The 17951-nt window shown below is 38.3% G+C and overlaps 1 protein-coding gene across 16 annotated transcripts in view; it reads right to left on the bottom strand.

The window, feature by feature from the left end:
• Positions 1 to 17951, bottom strand: part of mecom (MDS1 and EVI1 complex locus) — a 258236-nt gene that overhangs the window by 117027 nt on the left and 123258 nt on the right. For all 16 annotated transcript variants that reach the window (XM_067450322.1, XM_067450323.1, XM_067450321.1 and 13 more), the window contains one exon: positions 4903 to 5258. In XM_067450322.1, coding sequence (XP_067306423.1) covers positions 4903 to 5082 — 180 coding nt within the window. In that variant the 5' untranslated portion in view covers positions 5083 to 5258. The remainder of the gene's footprint in view (positions 1 to 4902; positions 5259 to 17951) is intronic.

The raw sequence follows: 17951 nt of genomic DNA, 5'->3' as shown, positions 1-17951 counted from the left end.
CTTACGGGTGTGGAACAACATTAGGGAGAGTCATTAATGACATAATTTACATTTTTGGGTGAACTAACCCTTTAATTACAACATAAAACCATATTTGTTTAGTTCAACATGCACTAAACAATGTTTTGTGCACAGTAAGTAAATAAAGCCAATGTTGACACCATCATGTTGTCTTTAAATAGAGTGCCGGTATTGTGTACTGTAGGCCCAATACAGGTCAGGAAGCCCTTTTCTCTCTCTCGCTCCTTCTCTCTATCCTCCTGAGAATGAGTGGGTGAAACAGTGGAAGCGTTGAATACTTTAAAACATAATGCTTCATAAAAACACATGAGATGAGTTTTAGAAGTCTTTCTGAATGGCTTGTGTGTGTGAGGTCAGTTTCCCTGAGACAGGGATTAAACTTCCTTTCGGGCCCTGAAAAAGAGAGGAGGAATATATATCGGAAGGGAAGAATGAGGGAAGACAAGGAGCGGATAAATATTTCTGAGGAAGACTGACAGATCGAGCGGACGGGAGCGGGAGAGTGACAGACAGAAGGGACAGAGAGAGAGAAAGAGAAGGTTCCAGCACAAAAGAGACAGACAGAAAGAGAGAGAAGTTGGAGAGCAGGATAGCGGGATGAAAAGACGAAGGAGTGTGGGGACAGGCATGCTGAGGAGGCCTAATCCCTCACCCCTATTCACGCACACTCTTAATCTCCAGCCACGTACACACACACACACACAGGGCTAATCTCTTACGTTCCCTCCATCTATGTCCCTGCACTCAAAAGGTGCACAAAAGCTCCTGGACATCCCCCTCACTGCCACACACACACACACACACACACACACACACACACACACACACACACACACACACACACACACACACACACACACACACACACACACACACACACACACACACACACACACACACACACACACACACACACACACACACACACACACACACACACACACACACACACACACACACACACACACACACACATATTCCTACACACAAACACAACATAAGGTCACACACACCTTTGCAGGGTCAACACACAGTGACCTGTCCTAAACAATCAGACTGCTTCACAACTTCAACGTAAAACGGCATTTGTGCATTCTGTGAGTGTGTGTGTGTGTATGTGCGTTTGTGTTGGCTAGGCAGGTGGTTTTTTATTTACTGAAGTCATCTCAACTCGTAACTCAGCAGCTTTCATTACTCACACACACATAACACAAGGAGTAAAGCATTGAATTTATGATGGTGGTTCAGAGAGCTTCTGACCCCTTCAGTGACAAACCTCCCTCATAGTCAGTTATGGACCTTCCAACACACTTCATACACACACATGCACATACACAAACACCACAAATGATCCGTACAATTTGCACACACACACACACACACACACACACACACACACACACACACACACACACACACACACACACACACACACACACACACACACACACACACACACACACACACACACACACACACACACACACACACACACAAAAACACTTCAGTGCACACAGATCATCCACAATGTCACACACAGCTGTGCAAACATAAAAAGCTGTCCCAGACACACAGTTATAGACAAAAACACACATGCGTATGCAAACAATCACACCAACACCTCTGCACAATCCAACACAAAGTAACCCAAACAAATACATGCAAACAATCACACAAAAATGGCACTAAATCACACAAAAATACTGGTGCAAATCAAACAAACACCTGCACAAACACATACATGCACACGATCACGAAAAAAAAACCTGTGCACGACTGAATTAAACAACTGCGTACTATCACTCAAATGCAGGTACACAATCCCAAACACCGTCACACAAACAAACAGCTGTGCACGATCACACAAATTAACACTTATGCATAAACACACAAGCAAACAACAAGCGCTGCACGAAAAATTTCAAACAGAACCAAAATTATCTAACAGCTTAGTCCGAATATCGAAACAGCAAAAGCTGCGATTTAACAATGCGAAGTGAAGCCTGAAAGTTTGTCTGAATGACTGGTGTTTGTTGAAGGTATTTGCTTCTGTAATTGTGCACTATGTTCTTTTACACATGTAAAGCTCATGATCCTCAGAACGGCTTTGTTCACAGTAAACGCTGCTCCACAAAAACGTATCTCTGCATACGGGCTGCTTATATGTTATTTATCGTGCAACCCTTTAACCAACGATCAAACATTTATACACAATTACAGAAGCAAATACCTTCAATGAACACCTGTACAGTCATTCAGACAAACTTTCAGGCTCACAAAGACACACACCACACACAATCAGGCTGTTGCCTTGAGCATCTGTGTCCACACACACACACACACACAAACACACACACACACACACACACACACACACACACACACACACACACACACTTCATCAAAGCCTCCAGATGGGTTCGGTCTTTATCGTACCCCAGCCGGTGACATCACTCTTCCACACAGCAAAACTGATGATGAAAGCAAACAGATCTATCTTAACTCGCATTTACCAAATCAATTTTATTTTTACAGTCTCTTGCATATTGGCATATTGACGGCTTCTCACTCGGCGAGATGGAGGGAGGGGGGTGCAGAGGAGAATGAGAGGGAAAGGCAGGGAGATACGCTTAATGCCATTTACCATATTTAATGTGTCCATGTCATCATTGAATATCCCCTCTGAATAATGCGCCACTTCATCATAAATTCTTTACAACTTATTTACTTAATGGAGAGAGTTATGGCCCGCTGTCAGCCAGCTAATTAAACATAGTGATACAGCACTGCCGCGCCACGCTGTCATCCGTCCCCCATCTCTCTCTCTTTCTCTCTCTCTCTCTCTCTGGCTTCTCAGTTTCTTAAATACATATTATTCAAGCATGCAATAAATTACAGATAGATTAAAATTCATGAAACCCTTTTTTCTCCTTCGCTTCCTTCCACAGAGAATGAACAAGAAAGAAAGAAAGACAGCGAGAAAGAGAGAGAGTGCTTGCTCAAGAGACTGTAAATCTACCATTGGGAGACAGCTGCCTTTTCAATCATATTAAAACCTAATGTTTGCACATGTAAGATTTCTGCCATGCTGAGGAGGGAAAAAACAACTTACAAAGTAAAAAAAAAAGTCAGATTAAAACGCAAGTTTAACCATTTTGTTTTCCAACGAGAACAAATTCGAACCTTTCAACAGCATTTAGTCAAAGTTAACCATAATTACATATGCCAACCAAACTTAAACCATAATACCATGTCCTGACAAAAACGCCTCTAAAAAACAGCCTGGAACTGGTTATTAACGTTTAAATCGTCGCCATACAAACAGGACCAAAATCTGACCTGAGCAGACCAGAATTAATCATAAATAAACATATCATAAAAGCCGAACCCATATATTTCAAAGGGTACTTAAGTGTGTACAAGCAGTTCTTTTTTTAGCAGTGCTCAAACTATTGCTTAAACATTCTGCAAGGTGTATTTTACAGATCATGTTAAAATCATGACCTATAATACTGAATGGTCGTTCTTCAAGAATGAGGGTTTCTTTATCAGAGAAGGGCGAGTCTATTTAAACATTCAATTACCCTGATACTCCTCCTGTGACCTCTCCAGCCAGGCGAAATTAGCCTAAAGTGACCCTGACTAAGACAACACTCGACCTCTGGCCTTGTCCTGTGACCTGGTTTCGACTGGGAGAGTAGACTGACTGATATCTGACAGACAGGGCAGTCACGAGGAGAGGCGGTCTTTAACCTGGCCAAAAAGTAGGATTTATGAGCCTTGGGCTTTAATTGTGTTCGGAAAGTCTAACTCCTCCCATTGGGATGACATCACAAAGTGAGAATTGACCACTCTAAGCTATCAGTGAGGTCACAGCGCTAAAAAAAGACTTAAGCAAAACATACAGACGGTTGTCAGAGTAAGGCCCCGATCAGACAATGCGTTTTTCAGGTTTGAAAATGCGAGGCGCACCGCACTACCTTTTTTTTGGGTTGGCCTTTTTAATTTAGAAAAGAGCAGGGCGCTACATTTTTTTAAATGTTGCTAGGCAACCCTGTAATAATCAAGGTAACCGTCACCACAATGGAAGGCCCGCCTCTCCATTCATTCGATTGGACAATAGAAAATAACGCAAATGATGCCAGGTGCTTTTCTGCTTAGAGTTGATTCTTTGTTTCCTTCTTACTTCAGGCGTTCAGAGCACTCCTACAAAAACGTGAGGGCAAAATGCTCACTGCCAATAGAAAACTATTTAAAAAAGGCGTTTATTGCAAAAAAAAAGCATTCTGTCTGATCGGGGCCTAACAAACATTACTCTAGTTAAAAATTACAATGTTTTATAATTCCACTTGCTTGCAATCAAATTCAACTTGCCATTCTGTTTTCTAGCTCAAATTCAAATTCTCAAATCACTCCAGAATGGCACACAACCCTGGTTTGCTGTGACGAATAAGCATGTGAAATCCTCTGTACATATTTTCAGACTTAAGTGGCATTAAAAAGACTTTCAAGGACATTTATATTATGTAATTGGCATAACATTGACCAAAAGCCTGTCTAGTAATTGTGACTAATGGGATTACGGCAACCGCTAACTGGGGTTAGTGTATTATCACAGAGCCGAGTAGAGGTGCTTCACCATAAAACATGAGGGCCAGGGTTAATCACACCGCTTTACTACTGATGACAGTGAAGCTGCGGCCCATGTTATCTGCACACTTTGTCTCCAGCCGTGGCAGGATTTTTTTTTATCTGAAAAGGGCTGTAATCAGACTACTGTAGAGGAACACATCTCAATCTATTGCTCTCCTCATTTGTAAGTCGCTTTGGATAAAAGTGTCTGCTAAACAATTAAATGTAAATGTAAATGTTTGATCCTACCTCCCATGCCTGGGTGTCATTTTCTGGTAAGTGTCTTGAAGTTCCCTCGTAGGGTCCAAGACGTTCTCCCACCTCCAGTCTCCTCCGGCTCCAGACACCCAGGTTTCCTCTGGTAACGCCCGACTCACGGACCTCAAAGTCTGGGGGCATCGATTCGAACCCATCCCCGGCCAGGTACATTGAAGTGTGGAAAGACGGGTGGAAGGGGGAGTGGACGACTGGGGAGGCCGCATCGCCTGATAGGCCAGGGGAAGGAAGGTCATTAGCAGTGGCCAATGGGACTGGATCTGCATCAGATACTCCACCAAGTTCTTCCAGGTCATCAGAGGCGAAAAGAGAAAACTCCTCTCCATCTCCTAAACAAGAATAGACAGAAATATATCACTTTAGCAGGTATTTAAAAGTACAATGTCCAATTTCTGCACCTCTAGTGGCACCAAAAGGAATGTTAATTTAATCAGCCTATTAAGTAGACTTAACCAATGGAAAATGGAAAAACCGTTTATTTTATTATATTACAACTTTGTGACCTTATGTTTATAAATCCCACTGGTTTTATCCGTCACTATCCTGTCATTATAAGCACATTAAAATGAATGTATTCTTACATTTCAGCAGCTGAAAATAGTGTACAACAGTCAAGTTAAAATTCCATCTATTTTCTTATGTTTTTAACAATTAAACAAAACGATTAATAATTATTAAAAATGAAAATATTAGACAACATTCCAATAACGATTTGTCGAATCTGTGCACTGACAGTTCACATAGTAAACCACTAGTCACATTGGAGTATTGTAATAATGTCTTTACTACATTTCTGGGCGTTGAAAGTAGTAATAACATTGCAGTCTTTGGGGTCAGAAAGCTTCATCAAAAAGATTTTCATTTGTGTTCCGAAGATGAACAAAGGTCTTACGGGTGAGGAATTACATGAGGGTGAGGAATTATAATGTCATAATTGTCATTTTTTGGTGAACTAACCCTTTAAACCAGCTTTTTCTTTATAAGGATTTCAAAACATTATAACATGCTATCATATCTGGATGTAAATGAGAAAAAGAAAAACAGATTGAAGGCCACTAAAATAGTTGCAGTCTATTAATTAAGTTAAAGATAAATATTCAGCACTAAGACAAATTATTAAATGCAAACAACCAATATAATGCAGGTTCAGACATTGTATCAGTAGCAGTACTATTCAAAAGTGAAGTACGTCTTTGTTCGTTTTTAGAAACCCATACTTTCAGACCCCAACCAGTCTAAACATGTGACCTCTGCAGATATGAGTAAATATACATAGCTCCATAAAAAAATATTTGTCTGCTTAAGCTTTTAAGCAAACACAGTGAAAGGGAAAGTGGTTTGTGTCTGTGATTACAGTTATTTCAGACTAGATAAGAAAGTGTCTGAGGGTGATAATCATCTCCGTTGCCTCACCGGTTACACCCTGTCATCCTCCTCCTGAAGCCCGCTTTAGATTGTTTGGATACAAGGGAGGGGGGGAATCTCCAGTGGGAAGAGCTGACCGATCCTTGGACTAACTGTGCAGCCCCCAAACACTTTTATGCTTCCGTTTCCCCATTTTTTCCCCATCAAACCCCAGCGAAGAGGACTCTGTGTGAAAACAGCGGATGCTGTAGATGCTTAGGTTAATTATGAGCTGAATACAGGGAGGATGTTGTCTGGTGACCTATGACTTCTTGCTCAACTAGAAGAGGAAAACCAGCGCGTGGCTGATGAGGGAAGTCCTCATATTGTCTGTTCTTAAATATCATCCCTTCTAGGTCTCAAGTATATAATACTGTATACCGGGGTTGGTGAAAAAAATGCAGGGGGTTTGTGAGTTGATGAAAAGCTAAAAATTAATAGAATGTAACAATAAAATGAATGGGGCTGCAGAATGAACAGGGAAAAACCAAAAGAGCAATATAACAAAGGCTGATTTAATTTAAAGAAGAATATAATCAGTTGAACTGCATGTGTCAGAGGAAAGACAAAGTCTTCATTTACACACGTACAGTAAAGACTGCTTCTCACAAACTCCATCTCTACAGGCACTGTCTACATGCAACGCAATGCGTACTATGTTCACTTATTCCATTGACATAATTTCCAGCATTTTTATGGACAGATGCATTTCACCATTATTCCAGTATAGTCACCTGTATATAGCCGTGGCCAAAAGAACAAATGAACCGAACTCTGATGTCAATCGAACTCTAGTGTGCACCAAAAACGCTAGTGTGAAAAAATACTAAATATCCAGACCCACCAAATACACAGCAACACTGACTAAACCAATGGCATGAGTTTGGGGCGGGACTATCTTTATAGTCCATCCAATAGGAGACGAGCGGAGTTAGGAAAAAAACACTTCAGCTTCAAAAAACACTTTTCTCTTATTAAAGCCCTAACACAAGTAACACAAGAGCTGTTAAAGGGTTAGTTCACCCAAAAATGAAAATTCTCTCATTAATTACTTACCCCAATGTTGTTTGACACCCGTAAGACCTCCGTTCATCTTCAGAACACAGATGAAGATATTTTTGTTGAAATCCGATGGCTCAGAAAGGCCTTCATTGACACCAATGTCATTTCCTCTCTCAAGATCCATAAAGGCACTAAAGACGTGTTTACAAAGCCCATCTCACTACAGTGGCTCTACAGTCATTTCATGAAGTGACGAGAATAGTTTTTGTGCGCAAAAAACACACAAAATAACGACATATAGTTATGGGCCGATATCAAAACAAAATTTTTTGTTTGTTTATTTTATTTGTTATGAATCAGTGTATTGATTCATGATTTGGATCACCAATGTCACATGATTTCAGCAGTTTGGCAGTTTGACACGCGATCCAAATCATGAATCAATACGCTGATTCGTGACCGTTTGAATCTTTATTTGAGGATTGAAAATAAACAGGGAAGAGAAGACAATGCTGAATTAAGGGCTTATCCACGGACCCCATGGACATCGCTGATCCGAGCTTGACACGGACTTGATAATAGCTTGTCATTTTCTCACTCAAACCACAGCCAACCTGCTGCTGTTGTTGCTTCTGCTTTAAGAGGGAGACGCTCATAGCTGCTTGTCTAGGATATGTAATCATCCGTAATAATTCGTAATAATAGCATATTATTAGCGAAAAAGAGCTAGCAAATGATCCAGTGTGCGTCTGTTTTTGTACTCGTCAAAATGATTACATTTTCGACGTGTTTGTCTCGGTGAGTAATGTAGCCAATCACGGGCATGTTTGTAGACTTTTACAACGCAGTTGGCCAATCACAGGTGTTGAACTTGGAATCCACTCACCGCTTAACTGTTTGTCCGGGCGCTGAGTTCAGTAAACACACAAGAGCAGACATTGTGGAAATAAGAGATTCGTTGTACACCAGCTTCACTGCAGAGATCTGTGATATTGCGTTTATTGAATGAGTGACAGCTTTTAGTGAGTATATAAAGGGAGCACTCTTTACGCTCTGTCTGGGCAATATAATTATGTTTATTTTTTATTTATAGGTCTATAATATATTCAGAATTTGAATAAAACTTTTGTTTTCCATTCGTAAAAAGCAGCCACATACACGCTTCAATATAGTGACGCATCCGCACATGCGGGATTCACTTGAAAAATGTGATGACTGATCAGTTATAAATAATCATGTCGAAATCAGGCTCATAAAAATGTCAGGAAAACACATTTCCTGGCTGCATGTCAGTATCCATGGATCACTGAATCTGTGGTATGTTTTAAGGACCACTATATCGAGCCCATCCTTTAGTTTAACCTGATAATCGTTTGCTCTACTCGTGTTTTCCTCTATTACCCCAGTCACACAGCAGCTCTTCTGCCACTCAGCCCCGGCTGAGGTGGTGTGTTCCGGCGGGAAAATGATGTTGATGCATTTCTATCTATTCTGTAGAAGCGTGTTTCGCCACACGATGACGTCAAGGTGAGGCACATTCTGAGATCGTTCGTTTGCTGAGCCTGGTGTCAATAAAAAATTTTCTTTGATTAACAAGGAAGTTTTCAGTTTTGAAACGTACAGGATATTCTTCTATCACCATGACCTTTTATATATATATATATATATATATATATATATATATATATATATATATATATATATATATATATATATATATATATATATATATCAAAGGCTCAAGGGAAAGTTGATTTCCCAATTCATGACCCCTTTAAAATTCTTGAGACAAAACCATTTCAGCAAATGCATTTAAATATGAGTTTGCTAAACTGCCGGTATCACTAACGCACTGGGACCGGAGAGGCAGCAGCTAAAAGCTAACACACGGTGCTAACATGCTCTACCTAATGTGCCGTTGCTAACACGCTTGGAGCTAACCTGCTGTGCGTAAGTCACGGCGGGGCTAACATACTGTGGCTAGCATGCTGTGGCTAACGTGTTGTGACAGGTAGTGGTGAGTGCTAATGAGGGCTGGGCTGCGCTCCTGCACATCTTCCTGTCTCCTCACATTCCTAACGCTCAGTGGGGTTCTACGCTACACGGTGCCTTCAGAGTCACGGTCATTCTTTTCACCACACCACATTAATAAGCATCTCACACTCTTCTTTTCACTAGTGCTGAGTAAGTATTTTCACTAATAGTGTATTTTGAAGGTAATAAAAGATAATAAATAAAGGATAGACTAGAGATAAAAAAAACATTAAAGAGCACATGCTCAGGTCCTTTTTCAGGTTGATAATGTCTTCATAACAATGTACATCAACAAAGTATGACAATCTTTTTCATATTAGCCCCGTCCACAACAAAAGCTCATTTCAACATTATACTCCTCATGTATATTAATCATGAAGGAAATGTTGATTGAGGAAGTTGAGAAAAATGATATATTAAATGAGAAATCCTTCACATTCCACATTAACATGAAGGCAAGTTCAGAGTTATCATCATAGACTATAAAAAAATATGGACATAGTGTCCGTGACGTCACCCATAGGTTTCTGAAGTGCAAGTAGAGATGAGCTGGCCCTTGCCATCCCTTCTAGAGCCTGTCCCTAGTGGCCAGTCGAAGAATTGCAGTTTAAGTCGCTTGCGTATTAGCTTTCAGAGAAACTGGGGGAGGTTGGTCATTATACAATACCATTCAAAACTTTAGGGTAAATGTTTTTGAAAGAAGTCTAAAAGAAGCCTCTTAATTCTCTCACCAATTCTGCATTTATTTAATCTAAAATTCAGCAAAAAATAAATAAAAATACATCAATATAATTACCAAATAACTTGTAAATGTAGTAAGATGGAGTATATAAGACATAATCATTTCTCCAGCTTTCAATGTCACATGATCCTTCAGAAATCATTGAAAACAGCTGTCGTGCAGCTCAATATTTTTGTGTAATTATTTTTTTTTCAGGTTTCTTTATTAAATAGAAAATTCAAAAAAACAGTATTACTGTCACTTTTGATCAATATAATCCATTCAAGTATTAATTTAAATAAAATAAAAACAAAAAATCATACTTCCTGAAGGGAGGTGTATTTTTCTTCTGAATAACATGCACCAATAAACTATGCACAGTAAGTCCAGGAACGTGCATTATGAGAGTAAATGGGTCATTTTGATATCATGTTGACTTTAAGAATCATATTTCAAAAGGGGAGATGGCAGATTTGGATACATTTTAAACAATGTGGTTTAAGAAATTTGACAGATTAAAGATTTGCTATAATCATTAACAGTTAATCTTTCCTTCTGTTCCTATGGTTAAAGCAAAGACAAGAAGTGAATACTACAGTAAGATGGTTGGGTGACACGTTTAAATGCAAGAAAACCTCAGATACTATAACTTCATGCGAGTTGTTATGGTAATCAAGGTATTAAAATAAAAAAAATAGACAAGAGTGGTCTAGACACCGTCTAAATCATATTTTTTCTCAATGATACAAACATAGGCATCTCTAGCTTTATACATATTACTCCTGACTCAGAATCACAGGTGATCTGAAAGTGCTAAGTCTTTCCAGATGTCGTCTTGTGCCACTTACAATATTTTACTTTACGGCGTTGCACACAAGCACACACGCAAACGCATCTGAATGCTTTAAAATGACAGCTGAGGACCTGGTTAAGGCCTCCACCGTACGTCTGTGGATCCGCTAAGCACGAGAGGCCATAACGATCATCCGAGCCGTGCCATTTAAAATTGCCCCTGCCCACAGAGAGAGTGAAAGCTAGTTGGCCACAGTCTTCAAACCCTGAGCTTTTAAAGGTAACTCAATCCCTCTTCTGCCATCCCTCCCTTCCTGCGGCTCCAACTGATCGGCTTCATCCTGCCTGTTAAAGAAACCAGGGGAAAAACACTACGGTACAGGACACTCAAAAGCAGTATGGGGGATTTCTTTTGCTCTATAAACATATATATTTCTGAAAGGTAAACGTCCCTCAAGAAAAATACACCGAAGTGAAGTGCAGAATGTGGCCTGTTTCTTAAAAACGGCCGTGGTTTGAGTATTAGATTGCAGATAAAGAATATGGTTTGGCATGAGTTAGCGGTGAGGTTTCTGCAGAACTTCCCTCTCATTTTATTTGCTTAGAATTAATTGATTCGATTAGGATAAGAACATTTATCAACCGCTGAGGTGAAAACGAGCAGTGTGCACACGCAATTTACAATCTTGTGTAAAGCCCGTGAGAATTTCCTGTAATCTCGATCTGTGAATCCTTCTAAACAAAAGTACCCCACCTTCAATTGAGCAGATAACATCAGCACGGACACAAACTAGCAATTATGATGTCATTGAGATAAATGGATATTATTGTTCTGGGAAAAGTCACCTATAGAACATCCCTGATTAGAATGGGACATTCTAGAACAGAACAGTGACACGACCTATAAATGTCTCGGCGATGATGTCACTTACACCCAACAATCACAATCTGCAAATGCGAAAGAATAGGAGCATTTCCTGTCATTTAATACAAGAACATAACTCATCACTTCCTGTTCCACCCTTAAAGTGGCATTTAAAGCACTGGTGAACAAGCATGTGTGTGTGTGTATAAAGACTTTCAATGTTTTTTTCCCCCTACTATATGACATATGCTTTAGATGGATGGAGCGATAGAAACAGATAGTAGGGACAAGAGATTGATGACATGGCAACCACTGGTTGAAGGATGTAGTTTACATACATAAACATCAGTGTAACACACTAACAAATCAATCCCTTTAAAATTTTCATTAGTGTAGCGTGTTTAATTCATACGCCAGCTGTGTTAGCTGCAGGGATGATATCGAGCAACAGACTTCAGACAGTGTGATATTAAAACAGATGTATTTACCAACAAAACACACGAGGTGAAAACACTCAGTAATCAGTCTGTTTACATTAATGCACTCATCAAAGATCCTTACATCACACTCAAGATATACATTTTATCAGCTGCATCAAACCCATGAAGTTGCAAGCACCATACTCTACTTAAACCTGGATTTTTTTTATTTATTTGGAATTTAGGAAATTTGAAAGAAAAAGAAAATCAAAAAAGCATATATTTATAATATGACCTAATATTATCTATAATTCTATACATATCCTATATAATATTATAAATATTACTTAGAAATATTTATTATTAAAGCTTTCTTGGTTAAAATGATCCAAAATCAATTTGAGCAAGTACATGACCAACCAGTGTTCAAAACTTAAAAAATCTCTTTACCTTAGCCCGATTCACAATAATAAGGCTGTAATAATGCGTTAGAATTTGAGTGCTACTGGTAAGGTCTTTGCATCATTCCGTCACATCTGTATACATAAAGAAGTCCCGGCTAGGCTATATCACATGTGAGGATGATGCAGGTGGCGGATCATTTATAGCGGTTTTCTCACAGCAGCTGGACTAATTGAATTTTCATGGCAGACTGTAATCCAGAAAGGTCCAAATGACATCATCAGTGACAACTGAAGATTCACCCATAGTCAAAAGTAAAATATTAGAATAAATTTAAATCTACATGTAACGCTAATAGACACAGCTTTAAAAAAAAAAAAAATAAATAAAAAAAAAAAAAATCGCAATGCTGTTGTTGTTAACATTAACAATTTGAAAAACAAATATAACAATAATTATAATAATTTGCAGTTTTGCACAGTTTAATGTGATTTGAGTTAAGCGATCATCATAATCGCAGTTGTTAGCGCAATTTATTGTAATGATTTTTTTCTCTCATTTGTTTGGAACAAAAGCCGCAGAAATGTTACCTACTTAATCAGATGAGATTTTACAGTAAAACTGATTATTTTGGTCATACGTCCAAGATTCTGAAGTACAGTATCCGCGCACAAGAGGTGAGGAGCCGCCAAAGCACAAACCACGTAAAGATGATAATATCACAAATATCTGCAATTGCAGGTTTCAAACAGAAATGAAGAAAAAGAGGCACAACTTACTGCAGCTTTAAAGTCCCCATATCAAAATTGACCTTTTTTTTTGTCTTTAGTATGAACATGTTAGCCCTAGTGTGCACCAAAACGATGGCAAAATTTGTATTAAGAAGATATAAGCATTCAAAACTTAGTCTCTCACTTCCGCCAATAGATCAATGACTTTGATTACATCATGCTGCACTTCAGCTTCTCATTAGATTTCCTATCCGATCAAATGCTCTCTAGAATGCTCTTTTCTACATGGTGAATGCCGCATATAGGGGATAGGGAACAATTCAGTGTAAATATGCTTTCCATAGGAGCAAATAAAGTCTGGTTTTATGCAAGTGTGATGCGGACCACAGCAGTATATGCACACAAAGCGGATCATACCAGAATACCGGATCCATTTGAATTCTGAACGGAATGCAATATTTTGTGCAGAATGCAATAAGTGATATGGAGGAGAAACAGTTAGAGATTAGGAGGAAACTGCGGCTTTACCGAGCTCAATGGCTCTGGCTGAGCTGTCACTGTGATATTAGTCACGCGTTGTCAGACCTTCGGAGTAAAAACTTTTTCTGGTAGTTTCACTATATGAAGAATTTTTGGGTATAATATGTCACAGTTTACTTTATTTTGCTACCCTCACTTACATAAATGAACTATAGTGTCCTGCACTGTAAAAAAAATGATATCTGGGTTCTGAATAATATTTGGTTTGAGATATATGATATATATAATATATTAGATGCATTTGTATCCACTAAAGCTAAAGATGCTCTTTGGATCATTCTCAAATCAGGCTGGGGAACATGAAAGAACTGATCATAAACTTTACATAAACTTGAGTGCCACTGTAACAAATACTCTTAAAATATAAAATTCACGCTAATGTTGTTTCAATCCAACTTTTTATTCAAATTATTATGCTGATAATATGATTTGTAATAAAATGTTTTTATAAGAGTTAACATATGTTTGAATCATATCTAAATTCTAAATGGAATACCGGTACTAATTCCAAGTGCACTATGAAGTATAATGTAGCGCTTATGGCGCGCAAGTCAGTTCATTACTTATAATTTTGTGAGTCAACATCAGTGCCTGTGTGTGAATGTGTGCGAGTGTGTGCAGTGTTCACCTCTGCTCCGGGGTTCTGCTGTGCTCATACATCACGCGATTACTGTGGGCGGCACGGGACCCCGCGTCATTACCACCAGCATTAAAGATGATAGAACCAGCCATTAATCACCATGACAACACGCCCTAATGGAGAGGTGACCCAGTCAACGCCCGCGGACGTCGGGACACACACCTATAGGACGAAAGCGAGAGCATGCGGCGAATTGCACACACACATGCACACGTTCACCCTGCAGCGCTGTAGTCTGTAAATATAGAAACAAGCCGTTCTTGAGGGCCGCGCTGAGATCAGAGTCTTTAAACGTGATGATTGAGAGGGCAGATTAAGATAGAAAAGAATCTAAAAAAGCCTCAAACCTTTTCCTTGACTCTTTCTCTTTTGTTTACTCTCTCGTGAGTAACTTGCACACCTCCTTCTTCATGCTTAACGGATTTGACACTCACCCCTTTGGTTTGAAACACCACAATGCCACACACAGCAACGTTTCCTACTTTTGCCAACTCCAGCACAACCAAATAAACCTCTCCCACCTGCCACCATTCACCTGAAGAGAGAGACATCCGTTAGCGTTCCCATTCCTCAACCTCCTGCGGCGGGATGGACGGCGTATCCTCCTGGTTTAAAGGAACCAGCCGCATTCCCTGCGCTCCAGGCCACTACTGACAACAGGAAGAGCTGTTTTTACCAGCTCCAGGATTTATCACTTCATTGAGAGACAGCCAGAGGGCTGAGAGAAGAGAAACCCGGCCTGATAAGCAACAAAACAATACGATGGCTGTTACAAGCGCGCTGGGCCCGTTTCCCAGCTGAAGATTATCCAGCCAAGACTACGGCTAAAATGAATTTTCTATGGAGTATCAATATCAACTTAATTTTGTTCAACACCAGACCTAATCTCTTTGTTGACAGCCACATTAAATACACAGAAAATATTTAAACATGTGTTTGAAATATATATAAAATGTATTCTTTTATAAAGATTTAGTATAATTAAAAAAAATACAAATACAAATCTACGTTTAAACATGTTTAAAAAACAACAACATATTTTTATTTAAAATCAAATATGTTATACATTTTATTTAATAATATATTAATTTAATAAATTAAATAATATTTAGTATTGTTACATACAGAATCCACATAATTTAGTTTTAAATACAATTTTGTTTTTACATTTAATCACTTAATTATAAAAAAATGTAAATACAATTTTAAAGAAGCTTTAATATAATTAAATTTATTTTAATACAGGGATTTTGTATTTAATTTTTACATGTAATATTTAAAATTTTAATTGCTTTTTTTATTTAATTCATTTTAAAACGTTCTTAAAAGAAGTTAATGGACTCACATTTAACTTATGTTCACACACCAAAGCACAAACAATTCGAAGAACTAATGCCAACACATTTCCAAATATAATTCAAATAGACATTTATGAATCCATTGAAACATAAAACTCTGGCTCAGTCATCACCGAGGAGGTATATAATACCTGGCGTACCAGTGATATGTATTCACATTAATGGGCTTAAAAGTTAACATGCACTCATTTTTGTAAACACTTACATTGTGTACATTGTGTACACTTACAGTGTATCATTTACTTGCATCCAACTTAGTGTGACAGACAAACTTAGGTGTGACTAGCATAGCTACAAAAAGCTACACAAGAGACATTCCAGCTCAAATCACCTTCTGCCCCATATGAATCCCTCACTAACAAACTCCAGACTCTGTTACCAGCCTTTGTGTACGGAATTAAGACTCCGCTCTCTCACTGGCCACTGGAGACCGGCAGGACTAAATGAGTACATTTGTCTTCTCAATGGCCTGGCTGATTGGATGTTTAAAAAGAGTATGTGCTTGCATGCGTGTGTGTGTGTGTGGGTTTGTGTGTGGAGCAGATTTAAGTCTACGGCCCAGAGGGAAAGAGGAGCAGTCGGCACAATACATAATTAACCCGGACACTCAATTGAATGAGAGCGTCATCGGATCAGGGTGAGAATCCTTAAGATTCGGACAAACATTCCCTGGAACAGTATTAACTCAACAAACGTTCACACAATCCCTCTTCAGCATTCAATCACACAGGTTTTCTCGCACATAAAAAACCCCACTTTGGAATGCTCTATATTTTTGCGGTTTGCAATGCAGACTGCATTCGTACATTGTGTGAATATTCCTTGTGCTAGGAAAACGGATGACGTAATGCATTAAATGCATAGCATTGGGCACGGTATCCCATGATGCAATGCAAACCAGCCAGGCTGCAAAAATGTAACAAGATGAGTTTTATGATTTTTACACAAAATCAGATTAAAAAAGCCTAGTAACTGTTTATGACTCCACTCGCTGAATTAAAAATTAAATATTTATTGTTGCATACTGAATTCTATTAAAAAAAAATATCATGTAATATTCAGTAAGAATTGCATGGCCATTAAGTTAGTATTTTATTCCCATTGGGTATGTTAACAATGTCATCTACCATATTATTCTAACTACAATGTAAAACATGATATGATAAGTAAGTCATGACAACATGTTTCACATTAACTCATCAAAATCCACACAAAAAAAGAAAAGAAAGAGTGGAAAATGTACTGGCAGTTTTAACTCTTTAAAATTTCACTCTTAAAACACAACCCTAATGCAATGTGTAATTCAAAATACAGTTAAAACACCTGTAAATAAAACAATACGGAAATTTCTTCGTATTTATACTGTACATGATTGCGGTTTACATTTTTACAGTGTAAGTTTAGCAATTTTCAGCTTTTTAAAAAATAATATTCAACTAATTTTAAATCAGTTTAATATAGTTTAAGTTGAAATGACTTAAACAGAGAAGTTGATTGTACTCCAAAAATTTAAGTTGGCAAGTTCTTAGTGTATTTCTACACTATGCAAATCATCTTTATGCATATCACACAGTATGTAAATTGACTTTAGACACAGAATACACTAATTATCTTCTACATTTGCCTAACTCTACGCTATCCCACAATGCAATGCAAAAAAACTTGAACTTGGATTTCCAGTGTGAATTAATTGCAACTTCATTCAAATACTTGAATAACCTTTAACTAGGGCCTTCCTTAGGGCGATGCAGCTGGTGTGGAAACTGAGAGCGATATTTATTGTATGTTTATTATATTGATTATTGTAAAATTAGCATGCAATATACAGTATGAACTGCATAGTGGACAACCCCCGCCCACCCCGATCAAGGGGGGCCCCACATTCTCCAACTCACACTGGGTCCCACCCCATGCTTGGGATGGCACTGACTTTATCAATTACTTAAAAAATGTTGACCTCCTTCGACAGATTATTTAATCAAATATTCCAATATTCTTACCCAAAAAACGTTTAGAATTTTAAACTTATTTTCTGAATTATATATATATATATATATATATATATATATATATATATATATATATATATATATATATATATTTTTTTTTTTTTT

This window comes from Pseudorasbora parva, chromosome 8, assembly GCF_024679245.1.
Source record: "Pseudorasbora parva isolate DD20220531a chromosome 8, ASM2467924v1, whole genome shotgun sequence".
NCBI lineage: Eukaryota > Metazoa > Chordata > Actinopteri > Cypriniformes > Gobionidae > Pseudorasbora > Pseudorasbora parva.
The sequence above is the reverse complement of the archived record's forward strand: the minus strand, read 5'-3'. Positions and strand labels throughout refer to the sequence as shown.